Source organism: Danio rerio, chromosome 23 (assembly GCF_049306965.1).
Source record: "Danio rerio strain Tuebingen ecotype United States chromosome 23, GRCz12tu, whole genome shotgun sequence".
Taxonomy (NCBI): domain Eukaryota; kingdom Metazoa; phylum Chordata; class Actinopteri; order Cypriniformes; family Danionidae; genus Danio; species Danio rerio.
The window spans coordinates 30,363,494-30,385,000 of record NC_133198.1 but is presented as its reverse complement, the minus strand read 5'-3'; the positions used below and the strand labels follow the sequence as shown (position 1 = coordinate 30,385,000).

Genomic DNA, 21,507 nt, shown 5'->3' with positions numbered 1-21,507 from the left:
CTGCACGATTGCTGAAAGTCTGATAATGAAATGTTTTATTTTACTGCGATAAATTTTGTGATATGAATACAGTTTCAAAAGATAGTTTTAATAGCTCTATTTGGCGGTTAATGGAGTGATTCTAGGGTGTAATTCTGGGTGATTTACTTGTTAGGTTAATGCAAAGACGCGAAAAGACATCCTGCGGCACGATACGCACAAACGAGGTGGCGAGAATGATGCGGCATGAGTTGAGAGTTTTGCACAATTGAAGTGCTTAACACATGTATCGCTTGAGTTGAAAAATCGGAACTTCAGTGGACATTCGTGCCACGTTAAGCAATCAGGAGCCTTCTCTTGTAGGGGAGTAATTATGACGTAGTGCCTGTTGTTAGTGTCCCGAGGGGGAAATCCTCCTGCTGACACCAGACAACAGTACATCAAACTGGGCTCAGCTCAGTCGGAAGCACCGCTGAAAGCTTCCATCATCCAGGTATAGTTTCTGGAGGAGTTTATGAGCTCACAGAGCTGGGTGCTCCCCAGAATAGATCTAGTGGTCTCAGACACGGCACCAAACAAATCGGCACTGTTTTTCAGTCTTCCTAAAGCACATAAACACAGCTATTCTCTCAATAAAATCCATGTTAGCCATTTAGCAACCAAGCTAGAGTCACTGGGCAGACAGAAGCCCTGCCCATGATTTGAATCTGCGTCTGTTGCGAAGTGAACTTGACTTTCTTCATGTATCTATTTACGTGCAAATATCATGATTTATCCATTCATACAGCGTTTGGTGTGAACACAGCATTACAGTATTCGGGTACAGAAATTGAATAATCAAAATGAAAAAAAAAGCTTTTTTTCCCTTTGATATCAAAAAAAATATTAGTACGAGTTAAAAATATTGTTTAGTTTACACCGTCAAAAGAAATAAATGAAAATGAAGTGTTATACATTTGCCAGTGGTGCTTTGAAGTTTAGATATTTGGGTTGGAAACGAGACAAGAATTATCAATAGGAAATGTTTTTGCATAAATCATATAAATTTCACATAAATACAGTGGTTAAATACAATTCTGTAGCTCCAGGTCAACTATAATTTAGACTGGACATTGCATATCTTTGCAATGTGACTATTGCAGATGCGCACATTGCACTATCGATGCTGAAACGATTAGGCCTGTCACGATATCTATTTTTTGTCGTATGATATATTGGACCAAAGTATATTGTGATAAACAATATTATTGTCATTTTAAGACAATTTTAGCCACTCCTTATCTAATACCAGAATGACAGTATAATATCATCACAATACAAGTACACTCTTCCAAAGAACATACAATATTTGATTCTTAAGAATATTTAATTTAATTATAGTTATTTTTACAATTTAATAATTAGGCATTGGAATCAGAATGAGAAAACACATATCCTAAATAATAAATAATGTTAACAAAAAAGTGCAAGGTGAAAAGTAGGAGGCTGCGATATCTGCTACCAGATCTATTTTCAGTTGTCAGACACCCACATAAAAATATAGCATAGTAATTTATAGTAAATACTATAGTGTATTTTTAACCATACTGACAATGACACCTCCAGTTAGAGGTAAAGATGTTGCACAATCGGCTAAAATGTTGCTAGAATTGTTTTTTTTTGTGTGTTTTTTTTGGTATTGGTGATATATACAGTATTGCATCATCAAAAATGATTGCGGTCATGTCCATGTGTTGTGCGGCAAGTCAATATATTGATTATTGTGACAGGCCTAGAAACCCTATATTGTGCAGCCCTAGTCAATATGGTGGCCCAGTAGTGCACAACAAATGAAATTTAAGAGGCAAGCACCCACAACACAACAGAAACAAGCCAAAACACAATAGCAAAATCAAAAAACAACAGATTTTAAATAGCAGATATATGTTTAAAACATTAAAATCAAGCCCCCATTTTATTTCTCTCATACTGTGTGAGAAGTGCTTATCCACAAATAAACACATATTTAGATGGTTAGTTTTAGCAATCTAGCAGTCACAGCCTCTTCCGGTGTGATACATAAAGTATCCAGACAACCCACAAGAATGTATTCAAGTAATTACCCATTTTCACAGAACAACTGCCCCCTAGTTGTTGGGAGCATATTGTGCCAATAGACCATTTTGAGGGATATAAACAAAAACAGTGGTCCCAGAGTATTTCCTGTTTTACATTTTTAATTTTTATAGCTTCCGAGAATTCAAAAACAGCCACTTATTGATAAAGAACGTTACGAGAGCTGTTTCAACATGAAGTTATGATTGAATTGTCTCTTGTTACTGTTATGAAATAGCTTGATAACATGCAGGAAATGTCCATGAGCCAATGATATGACCACATTGAAATGGTCTTTTCAGTTGTGTGGTAAATTTCATTGTTTTGTGCACTACTGGGTAACTGTAGGTCAGAGTTAATGAGGATTAGGTTTAGCTGGATGTAATTATGCATAATTTATTGTAATTACTTCATGTTGTAACAAGGACAGCGTTAAAAACAAGTATTAGCAAAACATTTGTACCATGTAATGTTGATTAACTACACATATTAACTCATTTGAAACCATCATCTGTAATAATATGTTAACAAGTAAATAGAAATCAAATAAACGTTCTCTCTGACTTCTTTTTCCTCGCAGTTGCCTGCTCCGAATTCAGGAGCCATAGATATGAGTTTGCAGACGCCTTCAGACGTGAAGGTGAAGGAGGAGGACCCTGTGGAGGTGGACTCCACTCCGCCTACAAGTCCTGACTCCATCTCCAGCATGTCAGACAGCAGCAAAGAACCCGTAGGCAGAGGAAAGGTACAAGCTTTATGCCAATCATATTGTGCTGAAGCTGAACTAAAATGCACAAATACAGTGGAAAAAGTCTGAGGCCTCATTTGAAATTTGCAATTAAATGTTGGATTTAACGCTAAAAATTTAGGCTTTTGAAATTTGTAAATAAATGGATTCTTTGCTAGTTGTTTGAAGCCTTTTGGATTGCTCTTAAATCATGCTGGAGTTCATGATTATTATGTTTAATGAATCTTCATGGAGCTTAAGATTGAAGCAAAAAAGGACAAACGCATTACATATTCTGAAAACTTTAATCTTTTATGTGTGTTGATTTGAATGTTAAAGGTGCCATAGAATGCATTGATACAATGTTAAATGCTTTTCATATATCTAAATAGGTTGAAATTGCACTATATATACTTTAAATTAAAGGTACATTTAAACAGACTTTATGCCTCGTCAGGTTGGCATTGAATAAATTTATAATCCGTATATCTCACATGTTGTAATTCATAATTCATTAATGGTAAATCCATTTACCTTTCCTTTAAAGCCTGTCCCATTTTCAAAACATGAGTCCCACATACATCATAAATATATTAGAAGCTTAGGTCATCTTAAAAATAAGGGGAAACAATTATAATTGTTGTAATTTTGCTGTGGAACGCTTTCAGGTAAAGCATGCACATTACTGATCCTGTGTGATTAACATCGTCTGTTTTGTTCTGACTGCTCTGTTTTTCACCAGGATTTTATACTCAGCTGATTTACATGAGAATGAGGAAATAATGGTGTTTGAGGCTTACTTCATGTCATTTCCATGTACTGAACTTTTATTAACTCTCATAAGTCTAGGTATATCCATATTTTCATTATATGGCACCTTTACAATTCTATTTCTGATAATAAAGCAGGTTAAATAATTTGTAACGATTGTAGGGATGTAACGATTCACCTGACTCACGATTTAATATGATTCTCAATCTCACGATTTAGACATGATTGTTTAATAAAATTATTTGAAACAAATTTAAGGTGAACAAGAGCCCTTTCATTTTTTTTTCTTAAATGCTTAAATAATACAAATTAAAGACTCAGTATAGTCAAACTAAAACTGACTGTGCTGGGATTTGACATTTTTAAAAAGAAATATCAGCATATCTGTGTTTTCTGGCATAAGGTGAAGTCTTTGCACATTTACAATGTCCCCTGCTGATGAAAAAACTCTTTCACTGGGGACTGAGATGGCTGGTGTGGAGAGATGTAAGCCTTTCCTAAACCAGGAGACTGGCCTCTGGCGTAAAAAAACTGATTATGAAATGACTAATTTTATAGTAGGATAAAGGCAGGCTTAATGATTAATATTACTTGTATAATTAATTAGTATAAGTATCAGTGTGATACATGTCAGAAGAGATAAGGTTTAACTTTTTTTAAAATTCACTAATAAGCAAATTATTAAAATATGCATAAACTAATTTAAAAAGGAGAGGCTAAAGTAATCTAATACCTGGTTTTATAACAGAACAGCTTTCTCTTTCAGTCTGAATAACATTGTCACACTTTCGCTATGAAAATTTTCACTGTGCTGACAGTTTATGTGCATCATATTCGTTGTTTTGTAAGTGCAAGTAAACATCTTTTTACAGTATTTGCACACTGGCTGCGTCTGAAACGGCATACTTCCATACTATATAGTACGCTAAAATCAGTATGTGAACCGAGTAGTATGTCCGAATTTATAGAATACGAAAATCAGTATGCAAGAAGTACCTGGATGACCTACTACTTTCGGTGAGATTCTGAAGTGCGCATCCCATGCACGCTGCACTATGCCATGATGCCCCGGGAGAGAATTCATGAATGGGAATGAAGCGATGCAACTGTCGCTGGTAAGTCACGTGACCTTGACAAAATGGCGGATGAAGTACGTCCGAATTCCATTCATACTACTTACATTTGTACTGTATAGAACGTACTTTTATAGAAAGGCCTAGTAGTACCTACTGAGTAGTAGGCGGTTTCGGACGCATCCACTGTGTTTTGTCTGGCGCACTCCACCGCTGTCATTTTACTCTGCTGCCGCACCTCTTGCTCACCACTGATGTGCAGCTAAAGCGAGATTACGCCTGTAAACACGGCGCCCCCTCTGTTCAAAACATATTGTGATTCATTCAACATTTCAACCGGTTTAAATCGTCACATATTTAAATCGATTTTCAACTGGCTCACGGTGAATTGTTACATCCCTTTTTATTATTAACTATTTGTGCTGCTGAGAAAGATTTATTTTAAGATTATTGCATGTCGTCATGCAGGATTTACAAGTAATACTCTCAAAAGTATGAGTAACAGTATGCAAGTGTAAGACACTGTAAAATAAAATATTTTCACATTGCAGACTTGCCATTCAAGTGGCTGCTGAGCTGTAGAGACCATAATTACACATTTCACTAAACTATGTATTTGGCAATAGCTCAACTAGATGTTGCATCACTAAACAAACAAACCTGACTGCATGACATCTGTTTTTGGAAGTTTTTAAATTCATCTTTCTGAGATTGTTTAAGTTTCATTGGCTGATTATCGTCGCAGGATTCTCCTCCAAGGCATGCCTTCAGTTCAGCTCCAACCCCAGCCATAGTGCGTCCTGGATCCCTCCCTCTGCACCTGGGTTATGACGGCCTGCATCCCACCATGCCTTCCCCAACCTCCGTCATCACACACACCCCACCATCCAACCGCACACTGGGGTAAGTAAACACACACTGTGGATCATTGAACTGTTGGTGTTATTCTCTGTGATTCATTTCTTCATGATTCACTGGCCGCTTTAATTTGGTTTGGTGGGGATTATTTGGAAAGTGTGGGCTGCTGGCTCATCTATAATGACGTAGTTGACATCCCAAAAATGTTTGGTCAGATAGTGCACTGGAAGAAAACTGAGCTTTAGTCTGTCCATTGCTTTTTGTAGTCGCTGGAAATTTCTCTACTCGTCTTTCAGGTCTCCAACAGTGCCATACCCAATGATGATGCTTCCCAATGGTCAAACGGTTCCTGTGCTTCCTGGTCCTATGCAAATGCCCTCTGTAATATCAGTAAGTCTGAAATGCAAATATGGACTCTCACAATTTAATATGATCAATTTTAAGGCATATATTAATCAGTGGCATGGAAATGGCTGAGCATCCACTGTAAAACACTGTAAACATCAGTTTTATTCCTCACTATTGAATTAATATAGCACATCAGGGAATATATAGGGGAAAATATAGTGAAGTACTAAGCAATGAGTCCAATTATCATCATTTGCTCAACAAACTATAAAGCTAAAATAATTGTAAGTATAATAAGAATGAAAATTTAGCAGATATAAGTTCAAACAACAAACAATATTTTGCAAGCTAAAGCTAAATATTAAAACTTAAAAACTAGACTTCAAAACTAAAATTAAAAATGAAAAGGATAATATAACCAGGGCTTGACATTAACACCCGCCAGCCTAGCAAATGCGGGTAGGTCTCAGCTGTGGTGGGTTAGACAGACACCCCCAGTAGCCACCTCGGCTGGTTAAAAACCATTTAAAAAAATGCCAGGGCTGCCTCGTCCCTAAGGATTTGAGTTTTAGTTTAAGACCGTTTGTCAATATGTGCGCGAATGTGTTCTTAGAACTGAAAAGCAGTACAATTAATAACTGTCCGTGCGAGCAAAAGAAACCAGGTGAATACCGAATGAGAGGATGATCAGGCGCACCGTGAGACACTGACATTACTGTCATTGTGAGCAAGGCACAGCTAATGTGATGCGCGCGAGTCCTTAAATGCTCCCATTTCCTTTTGCAAAACAACGCCCGGAAACGCAACTGGTGCGATTGTTTCCCTTTGAAATAGTATGGACAAAAAGTGGTGCTCATGCACCCACAGTCCTGTTGCTTCCAAGAGATCTCCAGATTTTTTGTATGCAGCAGCAGTTGCAGCTTTGCTTTTACTATTCTTTGAACAGATTATTATTAATCCTAATGTTAACCGTGTGCATGTGATCATACTTTCATTATCGCACGCAGAATGTTTTTCACCTGCTTTATTTTGCTTAGAGTTATTTTTGTTGAAATGATTTATTTATCATCTATTACAATAACTTTGCTTTAATAGGAGATTAACTCTCATTTATTTATAGTCAGCTGATGATCTGGGACTTTTAGTCTGGACAAACTACTGTGTATAGTTTTAGATAAATGAGAATATTTTTTATAATTTTGTTTGTTGAATAAAAAGTGTTTGTATACAGCTGTATTTAGCTTGTTTTAACACATTGTTTTAATTTGTGGCAAGGAAATAATAAGTTTGGTGTGGCCAGAGAAAAACTGTAAAATCTTACGCCCCATTCGCATGGGGCGTCAGCGTCAACGCTTCCCATTTACTTTGAATGGGTGATGTCAGGCGTTGCCGAACTGCATTGTGGATCTGTGCTATTTGCAGAAGTTGGGACTTGCTCATCTTTCCAAGCACCGTCGGAAGCGTCAGCCAATCAGATCGCTGTATGCATATACAACAGCTCAGACAGTAACCGATTGCTGACTAATTTTATTGTCTGACGCTGCTATGACGATTGGGTCAGCCCTAACTTCAGACACGCCCTTTGTCAAGCGTTGACTGTGAAGCCCCGTGTGAATGGGGCTTAAGTGTTGAGCCCTAAAAAGTCATGTAAAATAAAAATAAAAATGTTAAGAAGACAATAAAAGATAAGTCATTTAAATACTTTAAAGTATTATAAGTAATCCTGAAATAACACTGGAAAATGTTTTGTTTTCTTTATAATTAAAAGTGTTTCTTTTAAAAAATATATTTCTTTCTATTTTGAGTTAACACTATCATTTCTTCAGTAATTTAAGATATTTTTAAAATTACTTTTCTGTATTTAATTTCTATATTTATTGTCATTATAATATTCCACTGTTATTTCCACATTGTGAACTAATCTTTTGCACTTTCATAATACATTTATGGTTCCTAAAAATACCTTAGACTCCTCGTATAATTTTAAGTTAAAGAAGATAAAATCCATTCTTATTCTAAATACATTTTTGTAATGTGATCCTGGCAGTTTTGTGTTTTTAGTCTTTTCATCTTATTCAAGCTGACATTATTTGAATGTCTGCTACCAAGATGGCACAGACTAAGCTGACTTACTTTAATAGTGGCCAAGTATGTCATATTTTCCCAGTACTAAATTATCATTCACTCCTCCATTTTAAGCACAGTTTCACTTATAGCTCGAATAAATGACCCACTTCTCTTTTAATATGAATTTCCAGAGAGCTGTTTTTTCCGATCTTTGGAGTCATTCATAATTTGCTTCATGAAATGTTTTGCATTTGGCCCTGTGTTGTAGTTGGCAAGGCCCTTGTGTATGGTGCCCAACATTCCAGGCATCCCCGGGCCTCCACTAGGGGGCAGCAGCAGCGGTTCGTCTTCACCCTCCGGTTACAACCCTCATGCTGAGGCAAAGATGGTGAGGGCAGAACTCTTTTCTTTCTAACTCAGTCAAGTAAAATATATTCTCTGATCTCTGCATAGCTTTGTCTTAGTGTTTTTATGCTGAAGTCTTTATCCAGTACGTCACATGGGTGACAGTTTTCACAACAAACAACAAAGCAGCTCTGTCATTAACACACTGTATTTCAAGTACACTTGTTAAGCAGGCATATACTGAAAATACATATTTTCATTAAGGCTTGGTGGGTGGTCTGTTGACTAGTCGCTATATATAATTAGGGTGATTTAGTGTTTGCCACTTTAAAAAGACACATTTCTTGGGAGGACATAAAAAGTGTATATTTATATCTAGATGGCCATCTTGACCTGTAGTAACAAAATGCAGAAGTTCATGTTTTTATTTCCTTTCTGTCACGTGGTTTCTCTCCTCAGTGCTTTGATGAGTTATGGTTCAGTTTTATGAAATGACTTTTCTTGCGTTTCCACATGAAAGAGGAATAAAACTTGTGTCGCGGCTGTAACTGCTGCCTTCTAATTAAAAGAATGCCATCTTGTGCTACTTTACCATGGTGTCTTTGTTGTTATTCTCAGAGGTTGAAAGCAGCATTATCTCAGCAGACATCCTCCGCTCAGGGTTGTCTTGGTGTGGCGATGGGCTCTAGTGCAATGGTGCCTCAGAGGGTGGAGCAAAGCCAGCTGCTGGTTCAGCATCCAGATGCTCCATCACCTGCTCAGCCACAGGTAAAGCATGCAAAAAAAAAATATATATTTATATATATATATATATATATATATATATATATATAATAATAATAATAATAATATATATATATATGAAAAAGTCAAGGTTTATGTTTCTTATGTCTTGTAACAAAGAGAGCAGAAGTCAATGATTTATCTCAATTATCTAGCCTGGCATGTTTACTGTACCAAAAAATTATGAATGTAATATATTTTGTTCAATGGGGGAATTAATTTTTTTTCCCAGACATTTCAAAAGTACTTGTTTTAGAGCTGTGATCACAATACCGTGACACCGTGATATTTTTATCAAAGGTTAATGTACTATCAGAATCTTATGCTGGCCCATGCCTAGTACAGATTACTCTGTATTAATTTCAGTAGTATAGAAAAAAAAAGTATGAAAAATATTAGATAAATTATATACAGTAAATATTTATGCTGTTAATAATTATAAGTGAATAAACAATACATTAAAACAGCCTGTTCACTTTTAATCAATTAAATATAGCAATATTATTGAAATAAAAATTGTTTAACAAATTATCAAAGAAACCCAATAAGCTGAAAGTTTAGCGCATAACTTTTTATAAAGTAATCGTAATTTAATACAGGGGTTCCCAAACTTTTCAGCCCACAACCCCCAAAATGACAATGCCAGTGACACGCGACCCCCAATATCTTCTGAGGTGGTTATAAATAGAGAAACCTTGCATGCAATGGTGCACACGCACAAATAGACCCAAGTCTATTCTTTGTTTATTTTTTTAATGTATGTGAGTGCTGTAAATGGGCCAGAAAGTTTACCTGGTGTTAAAAGTCAATCTGCTGCATCTGACACTATAGCTGTGTCTTTAATATAATATAATTACCCCAGGGGTCGCAATCCAATAGAACTAGAAACTATAAGCTACTATTTTTTTTTCTCTTTAGTAGGTTATGGATAAAATAGGGTAATTATTTTGGTTTAATAAAAATGAATAGATTTTTTGGAAATCACCAGGCAACCCCCCTTCATTGTCCCACGACCCCTCGGGGGGTCCCGACCCCAACTTTGAGAACCACTGATTTATTAGACTGCGTGAACTTAAACGTTGTCAAAAAATGTCTTCAATATTGTTATAACAGAAATGTCTTATAATTTAAACTAGAGTTGCTTATGTCTTATATAGTTGCTTATATATTCATTAATTTTATTTTATTTACGGCTTAGTCTCTTTATTAATCAGGGGTCGCCACAGTGGAATGAACCGCCAACTTATTCAGCATATGTTTTAAGTAGCGGATGCTCTTCCAGCTGCAACTCCTCACTGGAAAACATCCATACACACTCATACACTACGGTGAATTTAGATTATCCAATTCACCTATACTGCGTATCTTTGGACTTGTGGGGGGAACAGGAAAAAAAAGTGTGCTTAAAAGGTCAAACAAACCAAACAGTATATACACAGGATGTACATTCTGTTATTTTTCTGTTGCAAGACTTGAAACTATTTTGAAATATCAGAGTTTTTGTCCCATCCCCTGCTTTGATTATCACAATACCGAACATCACAATTTCAGATTCAGTCCTGCATTTTAATACTACTATCACTCCTGAAACAGAGTTAAAATAAAAAAATCTGTCTATATTACACAATGAATTTTTACTTTGTTTTTAAACCCTTTTGGCTACAAAAACTATGCAAAGCTCACACTAAACAAACTACAGTATAGTTTTCAGTGTCTTCTGGCTAACTTAAACTCCTCTGATTGGCCATTTCACATGCCAGGCACAATTGTCTTTGATTGGCCACAATGATCTATGCTGTAAAGACACTAAATATGAAAACGTTGATGCTCTTAATATTGACTCCATTCTTAAATCACTGCAAAAAAGCAGATTTTTAAAATGTGTTTGAATTTAAGCATCAGCTTTTGACAACAATACAGTATTTATATCATGTTTACCAGGGATTATCTTTCACTTTGATGTCACGTTAATCAGTGAAGCTCAGTGCTTACTCTTGCCTGCTGTGTTCAGGTGTCTCCCGCTCAGCCCACCGGGGGTCGCAGGCGGAGGACGGCTGATGATGACCCCGATGAGAGGAGGCAACGCTTTCTGGAGCGCAACAGGGCAGCGGCTTCACGTTGCAGGCAGAAACGCAAGATATGGGTGAACTCTCTGGAGAAAAAAGCTGAGGAGCTCACCTCCATCAACGTCTCGCTTTCGGTTAGTTAACATGAACTGAAATGTAAATGTGTTTAAAGTGATTTCTGTATGTTACTTTAAGGTCGTTTGTAGATTGCTGTAGGCAATACGTGGAATAAACAGATTTGATTAATAAAAGATGCATGCAACCAGAGCATACTGCGGGGGACATTGTATCCCAGAATGCATCGTGTTCTTCCATTATTTATATTTAAAGTGTCAGCATGTTGTCATGTGACAAACAAGCAGCACACTGAAGTCAGAAACATTTAAAGGGGAAACTTATTATGCTAAATTCTTGAATGTGTGGGTCTTTAACACAGTTGTGTTGCAACAGTGTGTGAATATAACCAGCTGCTAATGGTAAAAGTGTATTAATTCTATTTTTTATAATCAAACTTAAGAAAAACAATCTGTAGAAACACTTTGATTGACATTCTCCCTTTGTACGTCATCGGAGGGGGAAAGCAGCCCATTAGTGACGACCTCTCCCTAGTTAGCATAGATAGCCCTGAGAGAGAAGCAGCTGTCTGCCATTAGAGTTTTGGTGACACATGGGCGTTTATAGCCCCACCCCCTTTGAAAAGAGGGCTGAAAGTACAGTTTCATTTGAATTTAAAGCGACAGTCACCGAAACAGCACAGTTTGGATTAAAACCTAAAAGGGCAAATTTCAATAAGTTATAAAGTTTTTGTAGGTTATTTATTCATGAAACTTCACATACACACTCTAAGGATATCAGAGACTTATCCAACATCTATTTTTTCAACTCACAACCCTTTAATGTTACTTAAAGCAAACTGCATACCATTTCAGTGTGAAATATTAATATATATTTGTTTATTACAAATTATTACAGGCATATTTCAAAACTACTGCTATTACTACTAAGGGTGTCACGATTCTCCAAATCCTCGATTCGATTACATTTTTGATTCTTAAGTCACGATTCAATTAGATTTTCGATAATGAATAATTAATTAATTAATAACAAATTAATTATTTGTAGCCTACCGTTTAAACTACCTGACCTGTATAATCTTTGTTTTACCCAAAAACAAATCATACAGTAAATGAATAAAGGCAAGTTACACACATAATTACCACCTGTCAATCACTTTTTTCTTGTGAATAGGCAGTGATCTGTGTCGTTATAATGGCGTCTGTAAAAAAAGGGGCACAACCAACAGGAACCAGCCAACAGTATCTGATGTGTTCGCTAAAATGACTAAGTACTAATGTGAAAGTAAAAGATTGAAGCAGTCTTAACTAGGTTAATTAGGTTAACCAGGCATGCTAGGGTAATTAGGCAAGTTATTTTATAACAATGGTTTGTTTTGGAGACAGTCTGAAAAACAATTAGCTTAAGGGGCTAATAAATTTGACCTTAAAATGGTTCATAAAAAAAATTAGAACTGCTTTTATTCTAGCCAAAATAAAACAAATAAGACTTTGTTCAGAGGAAAAAATATTATCAGACATACTATCAACATTTGCTTGCTCTGTTAAACATCATTTAGGAAATATTTTAAAGAGAAAAAAACAACAAAGGGGGGCTAATAATTCTGACTTCCACTGTATATATATATTTACAGTATTTTTTTTTTATGTTTTTAAGAAAACTTATTCAGTTCATCAAGGCTACATTTATTAAATGTAAAAAATGTTAAATTGTTAAATATTTATCAAAATTTGAAATAACTGCTTTGTTATTGTATGTAGTTTCAAATAAAATGATTACTCCAGACATTATTGCTTTTATTACTATTACCATTAATAAATATAATAATAATTAATATTAGTGATTTCTGAAGGATCATGTGACTGGAGTAATGAAGCTGAAATTTCATCTTTAAAATCACTGGAATAAATGAATAAATTAAATGATAAACTACTTTTGAACAGTTATTTTATAGTGCAACATTTCACAATTTGTATTTATGATGAAATAATTGCTGCCTTGGTGAGCAGAAGAAGCTTAGTTTAACATATTTAACAATCATACTGACCCCAAACTTTAGAGCACTTGTGTATAGAATATTTTATAAGCAAAAATGTGCACTTTAATTTTAACAACCCACAGACATCGTCACCGAATATAAAGCCGAGGTCAGACTTTCTCATATATACAGAGCCTCATTTCAATTGTCAGGTTTTGTAAAAATCGATCTATTGAATTAATCAATCTATTAAAGAAACGTTGGCTAGAATTCTGCATTATAGGCTTAAATTATAGAGAGACATAGCAGATGAACCGAGACTGCATCAGATCAATGTAAATCTTTCTTTCGAGTTGTCAGTGCGGAAATGAACAAAACAACAGGCCTAATACAACATATTATATGATTAAAATATGGAAAAATTAACAGATGGTAATTTCGGTCAATTTTCCTGACGGATAAACCAAGATCAGGCTGGATAAACAGCTCTCGGTAATATTTCACCATGCTTTCACTTACGCATTTACCGGTAAGAATGACATCTCGCCCAGCTCATCATTCTCTCTTCATATAGCCGTATATATGGCTATTACACGATCATAATACACTGTGATATAGCCTGGGTCATTAGTACGTTGCATTGTTTTGTTTTCTCACTACAATCGATCCGCTCAGTAGGGCAGAGACCGTCTCATTCAGGCGATCTCGGACTGATTGATTTGGCGCGGATGCGAGCGCAACTGCTGGATATATGCCAAACAAACCGCGCTAACGGGGGAAACGAGACAGATTCCGAAACAAACGTCTATGTGTGAAAGCACCGTAAGATTGTATTTGCACACAATTGACAAACAGTCGCAGCACGCAGCTCTGGCTCTATCTGTCAGGCAACAAGGCAGTACTGTACACTGGCCTGAGCGTCTCGCACACTGGCCTCGGGCTATCGGGCAGTCCTTATTTTCGAGCCCTGATGGTTTAAGCTCTGTCGATGCGTCTGCACAGTTTAACAAGCACTTCAACAAGCGTGTTTTTCCCACTTGGCTAGCCAAGCTGACGTGACATGGGAGCGTGGCAGCATCGAAGATTCTATTTTTTTAATCGATAATCGAAATCAAGCATAAATTTAGATCGATTTCGATTTAAAATCGAAATCGTGACACCCTTAATTACTACTACTACTAATAATAGAGTAACACTTTAGTTTCAGTACCAATTCTCAGCTTTTACTAGTGGCTAATTATCTGCCTATTATTATGATATCAACTGTTTATTTAGTACTTATAAAGTACATATTCTGCATCATCTTATTATACATGTCTAGTCCTACCCAATACCTAAACCTAACTACTACCTTAAAAACTATTAATAAGCAGCAAATTAGGAATATATTGCGGCAAAAGTCATAGTTTGTTTATTAAATGTGCTGTATGTAAGTTTTTGACTGAACCATAAAAATACCATAATATGTTTGCAAATATTTAAGAAACATACCAAGTTAACATACTTGTTTTTTTGAAAAACATTACTACAGTCAGATATTCTGCTTTGAAAATGTGAGTTATTTAATTGAAAAACGTATGTCTTTGTTTTGGTTCTTTTAACCTGCCCACTGCCACTTTAGCCAATTATATTTCAGTACCGCGGGTTGTCTTGATGGAAAACAGCATATTTCATTCATTCGTTCAGAAAGGCTCTCAAAGCATGCGCTCATGACTGAAATGCGACCTCCGGTGGACAGTAGCAGACTCTGAAATGAAACGCAGATTCAGAGTTCCACATAAGGTTATTAATTAGCAAATAATATAAATATTAGGAATGTAAACATTAGGTGGGTAGGTTACATTGTAACCCCGTGTCCTAACAGCACACTTGTGACGAGATTTGCAGTGATAAGCAATTTGGCTGTTTGAGGTGATCTTTGTCAGTTTTATATTGTTCAGTTGCAAGAAACTGTAACCCCTTCTATTATTTCAATTTAAGGTGTTGGTTAGAACAAAAAATTATTTTAATATGGAAATAGTCCTTCTATCATGTGCCGTTGCTTTCATATAGAACACTGTTTAAATCAGACTTTAGGCTTGATCATCAATCTGGCAACCTGTGCTTGCGTTTGTTTTAATCCAGGAATGCAATACCTGGTTCAACCACTGGGTGTCAAACTTACATACTTCACCATTAATAATACTTAAAGTACTTTGTTATTATTTATAATAAAAGTTCATTAGTAAAGTTATTTATAAGACATATAGATTGTATATGTACAGTTCTCAGCAATCCTTTACAAATTATTATTATTTTTTTAATCAAAAGTAATTCTTCAATACTTTTAGATTTTGCACTTCTGTATTAACGATTGTCTTTTTATTGTTATAGAAATGTGTTATTTATAAACTGTTCGTAAATATGGTCTGTTTTGCAGTAAAATAGCCATTGAATCTGATACAGCAATAAATTAAACCAAAACAATTACTAGTTGTTATTTTGAATGTTCTTTTATTCATGTGTTTTATTATTAATTACTATCATTTAATTTTTTTATATAATATTATTATAACATTTTTATGAGTTTGAAAAGTTTTTACTATTCTTAAATAAGTTTATTAGTACTTTATAAATATTGCAGCTAGTTTGTGTTCAAGTCTGATGCTTACACTGTTTTGTTTTCCTATATTTGTGTGTACAAGAACGAGGTGTCTCACCTACGAAACGAAGTTGCTCATCTAAAGCAGTTGCTGTTAGCCCATAAAGACTGTCCTGTCACCAACCTCCAGAAGAAAGCTGCCTATTTAGGTAAGTAGAGCTCATGTTATGGTTCCTCCACTTGCCTCTACAGGATCAAACCGCCATTTTGTGTTTCTTCAGGAGACGAGCACATGAAAGAGACATCCGAACCCACGGGCTCCCCAGCGCCGGTCATCCAGCACAGCTCTCTGGCCCCCAGCCCCTCGTCTGTAGTGGGACCCAATGGCCTGAGCTCTCGTGCTGCGGCTGAAGCAGTGGCCATGTCGGTGCTGGCAGGAATGGGCAGCCAGCAGGGTGGCAGTGGCGGCCCATCACACGTCATCATGGCCACACAATCCCACCCGTCCAGCAGATGATGAGAACCTGCATGAGACTCTCCACATCCTGGGAGAGAGGAGAACACACTCCCTCTTGCGCCTGGAGCTCAGCTGCATTCTGGGAATGAAACTGGGACTATTGTACACATACCCACACACACACAAACACAAACAAAATAAGAAACAAAGACGGAAGGAGATGGTCGTTCACTATGCCATAGACTACGGGGACTGGACTCCAATCCTGCTCTCTTTCGCATCCTCTGCTCCTTCCTTCAACCTCCTCCTGCTCCTCCACTGGCTGTAGGACTGCAAAGCACTTCCTGTCATTAACCGTATCCTCATAGACAGATGCACATACACATGCTGCAATAAAGACGTGCGCTCGGCGTATGTGAAATTCACACACATGCAGGCCGCGTCTCAAAGTTGTGATGATGCAATACTTTATATATTCTTATATATATGTATTAGTATGTGTGTGTGTGTGTGCGAGTGTGTGTGTTTGAGAGAAACATTGTTGCTTTATTGTTCTTACCTTGCTATTTTGGAGCAGGTTTTTTAGTTTTCAGGTGGCCATGTCCCTCATCTGACCCTCCCTCATCTTACCTCATTTTTAACCAGTTCTATGCGTTTATAATCGGCGTGTGCTTCTCGTGTGGATGAATGGAAAAATAGCAGTTTGTGAAGGACTGATACACTAAGTCTGCCTTGTTAGCATGCAAACGTTTTGCTATGTATAAATTGTGTTGTATTGGCACATTGCGTTCGGTTTGGGCTTCGGAAACTCGTTGTTGTTTGTTTTGTCCTGTTATTCTTTTCTTGTGTACGACGAACTCAGAAGCCGCAAATAGGAGACTGTTTTCAGTTTTCTAGTTTGGACCCTTGCAAACAAGACCCTTTTTAAATAGTAGTAGTCAATTTCTTATAATTACAAATTAACATCTTATCATTTTGACTGTAGGGCAACACGGTGGCTCAGTGGTTAGCACTGTCGCCTCACAGCAAGAAGGTTGCTGGTTTAAGTCCCATTTGGGCCAGTTGGCGTTTCTGTGCGGAGTTTGCATGTTCTCCTCGTGTTCATGTGGGTTTCCTCAGCGTGCTCTGTTTCCCCCCACAGTCCAAAGACATGTTCTATAGGTGAATTAAATAAACTAAATTAACTGTAGTGTATGTGTGTGTATGGATGTTTCCCAGTGCTGGGTTGCAGCTGGAAGGGCAACCGCTGTGTAAAACATATGCTGGAATAGTTGGCAGTTCATTCCGCTGTGGTAACCCCTGATAAAGAAAGTAAAATGAATGAATGAATGAATGAATGAATGAATGAATTTCAATAATCACCTATGACAAAAAGTCATATTAATACTAAATGAAATCAATATTACGGATAATATATAATTATAAGGAAGTCATTTATGAAACAAAAATAGGAATTCAGAATCTGTTTTCATAGTTACAACTTTTATGATCATAAAAATTGCATAATTTTTTTTCATTCTCTCAGGTTACTTCAGGTTTGTTATGAGTAAGTAGAATTAATCTGAAGTAACTGGAGACGTAAACCTATTTAAAACAATGACAAAATCAAAGGATGTGATTAAAAAATAAATATAAACATAATTCTAACAAAAACAACATATAATTTATGATAAGAATCTGCTAATTTAATCCTTATAACCTTTCATTTTACTTCCATAACTGTTTTTTAAATGGCTTTTTGTGTTCATAATTTCAGCCCAAATCATCAATTTGCCTTTTTAATTTAAATGTTATCATTGACATTATTGAATCTTCTCATTTGACATAATTGACATTTACAATTCCCCGCTCGGTTTGGAGAAATCCACCTCTATAGTGCTTCTCTACCCTCTCATTCAGCCTCTTTTACAATTTTCCTAACAACATCACAATGCGTTTCTTAAAAAAAAGATGCTTTTACGCCTGGCGTTTTCACGTTGGTGTGCACGATCACATTGGTGCCCTTTATTTAGTCACGAGGTGTTAACGTCGACGGAAAATGCAAGCAAAAAGTGTCTCGTTGTGCACAGGCCTTAACACTAGATATTTCTCTGCTCCACTGATTAACACAACCCCTGATTAGAAAAACAAGTAGAAGAGACAAAGAATCTGCCTTACAAATCACACGAGTGCCTCTTTATAAGGTTAACCTCACTCCATGACTGCTCAGCTCACCACAGCCATCAGCCATAGATTTTAAAAGCTATACCATAGTAATGAATGGAAAACAGCCTTTATTAGTAAAGAGCACTGCCCTTAATTTGAACCATGTTCTACACTGCCACCTGGAGGTAAAATAGTGCTCTTACAGGCTGCAGGGAACAAAGAGTGTCCACTTCTATGTGAATGGCTTTACCTGTACTAAAACTATTATCCAAACATAAATTCAGACACTTTTTTTAAATGAGGCAGCATATAAACAAGGGATTAAGATGTACTGTCGTCGCTCAATGTGTGTAACTTGTTTCTTGCATTTTTCTGTCAATATTTCCGGTGCGTAATGTTGCATTAACACATGATATCAGTCCAAATTGTATATAGGCCTGTGGGAATGCACTAAAATCATGCTGGGTTCATTTTTTTCTACACTTATCGAAGTTACCACTTGTCCGATATCACACAAACGACTCCTGGCTGTCCTGTTTTATTGTGTGCTGGCGCTGTAGTCGTTCAGCAGAGGCCGCTTCGAGGATTGTTGATCTGAAATTGAGCAGAATGGATTTTTTTTTTTTTAGCTTCACTGGCACTTTTTGTAAGATTTTTGTTTGTTTATTTTAATTTTATGCTGCCAGGACTATAGAAATATCATTATAATACATCGTTTTTTGCGTGTGTGAGTGTTGTTAGACAGAAATGTAGAAATTCTCCTGTAGATGTTTTGTTTTTTTAACACTTTGTACTCAAATATTTGTAGTTATTTTTATTTGTAAAGATTATTTAGGATGCCTGCTTCCCCTCTCTCACTGATAATCACTTTAAAGTTGTCCCAGATTTCTGTCTTGATGGACTTAATGATCCATAATTCCAGCGTAATGCACAATTAATTTATTATGGAGTTGCTTCACGCGAGTTAAATTGAATGCAGTTTCCCTGAGAATGTCAGACTGAACAAAGCAAAAGTCCTTTAGAATAATATGAAATTATAGGCTAAAGAGAGAGGGAGATTGGGGGATGGAAAATTATTTTAAGTGTATGTCGTTTATGGGAGACAACCTCACTCCAAGTTGGACTGATAGTTTTTTTGTTGTTGTTGTTGAATGGTTCTTGTAATGTACATATGTGTACCATATATATTTACTATTTTTCATGCATGTTGAAGTGAAATACTCTGAACACAGTGCTGCAGTTTTGATTAAACAAAAAGACTAAACAGAATGTTTCTAGTCTTATTGTGCATGATATTTTATTTATATTTCAGCTATATTTATTACCAAGTAAGCACGTACACTACCTGACAAAAGTCTTGTCGTTGATCACTGTTGCAAGAGCAATAAATAATAACTTGACTTCTAGTTGATCATTTGGAAAAGTGTCAGAAGGTAGATTTTCTTGATGAATAATCTGTTGAACTGCATCCCAATCATCACAAATACTGCAGAAGATGTATTGGAAGCTGTATGGACCCAAGATTCTCACAGAAATCTGTCAGGTTTAGTGAAGAAAAAATGGTTTGGGGTTACATTCAGTATGGGGGCTTGTGCGAGTTCTGCAGAGTGGATGGCAACATCAACAGCCGGAGGTATCAAGACATTTGTGCTGCCCATTACATTACAAATCACAGGAGAGAGCAAATTCTTCAGAAGGATAATGCTCCTCATGCCTCAGTCTCCACATCAGAGTTCTTGAAAGCAAAGAAGGTCCAGTGTTGGCCTGCCCAGTTACCAGATATAAACATTATTGAGCATGTCTGGGGTGAGATGAAGGATGCATTGCAGATGAATCCAAGGAATCTTGATGAACTCTGGGAGAAGGCTTTCTTTGGCATTCCAGATGACTTTATTGATTGGTTATTTGAGTCATTGCAGAGATGTGTGGATGCAGTCCTCTAAGCTCAGGGGGAGTCATACACAATATTAATTCTTTTTCCACTGCACTATGACTTTATATTCTATACTGTACATTATTTCTGTTAAGTGACAAGACTTTTGTAAAGCAAAGTCAGACCTTATTAAAAATCAAGGCATGATCATGTTTTTTTGGGGGTAAAAAAAGGGTAATTTAGAGGCCTTTGCCTTTCATATTAGCCACTTCTGATACCAAATGATCAACTAGAAGTCAAGTTATTATTTTTTGTTCCCAAAACTTGGATATGCGACAAGACTTTTGTCAGGTAGTGTATTTGTGTGACCATGATTATTATGCAACAATGATTTAAGCTATATTTATAAAATGTACATAAAATGTAATTTCAGTCTATATAATATATAACAAAATACACATAAAACATGGGAATAATATACATATAATTGTATTATGTGATTTTATAAAATGTAATGTTTAACATTTAAATTAATAAATATATATGTATAAACAAAACTATTCATACAAACTATTAAACATATTAAACATTTTTGTTACCTCAAAATGACAAAGACTAATTAAATCAATATTAGTAAACAGAAACTAGTAAACTACTAAACAAAAAAATATTTTTTGTTTTTCAAGTGCAAAATGAAAACAAAACAATAAAACACTTAAAAAAATAATAAGACTGATGAAAACAAACAACAGAATGACAACAATTAACATTAAAAATAAAATATAAAATTTAACTTTTTTAAATTACAATGCTTCACTAAGTGACATAAACACTGGATTAAAAAAATAATTATTGTTTATTGAACAATTCAAAATTAACAATTTTAAATTTTTTATAAGGTAATTTTCAAATTTTGGGCCATAACAAATCATTAACATAGCTATTCCAGAACGATATTACATGAGGTTTAGAGACAGGACAAAAACAGGGTAATTAACTTTTTCCAGTACACACGTACGACACTCAAGACAGTAACATTATCGCAACTTTTTGTCATGTTGTCGCCAGAGGGCGCATGCGCGTCATTTGTGTGTGTGTGTGTGTGTGTGTGTGTGTGTGTGTGTGTGTGTGTGTGTGTGTGTGTGTGTGTGTGTGTGTGTGTGTGTGTGTGTGTGTGTGTGTGTGTGTGTGTGTGTGTGTGTGTGTGTGTGTGTGTGTGTGTGTGTGTTTGGGGGTGTCATTGATCACACACAGGAGGTAAACGCGATCACGTGACCGCGCAGTGCC

The 21,507-nt window shown here is 36.1% G+C and overlaps 1 protein-coding gene across 2 annotated transcripts in view; it reads left to right on the top strand.

The window, feature by feature from the left end:
• Positions 1–19,616, top strand: part of atf7a (activating transcription factor 7a) — a 51,600-nt gene extending 31,984 nt beyond the window's left edge. The window contains exons 4-11 of one of the 2 annotated variants that reach the window (XM_073938619.1): positions 2,654–2,818; positions 5,390–5,547; positions 5,799–5,892; positions 8,186–8,305; positions 8,881–9,030; positions 11,057–11,245; positions 15,849–15,954; positions 16,027–19,616. In XM_073938619.1, the coding sequence (XP_073794720.1) occupies positions 2,684–2,818; positions 5,390–5,547; positions 5,799–5,892; positions 8,186–8,305; positions 8,881–9,030; positions 11,057–11,245; positions 15,849–15,954; positions 16,027–16,262 (1,188 nt within the window). In that variant the 5' untranslated portion in view covers positions 2,654–2,683 and the 3' untranslated portion in view covers positions 16,263–19,616. 2 annotated transcript variants of the gene reach the window in all.
• The last annotated feature ends 1,891 nt before the right edge of the window (positions 19,617–21,507 follow it).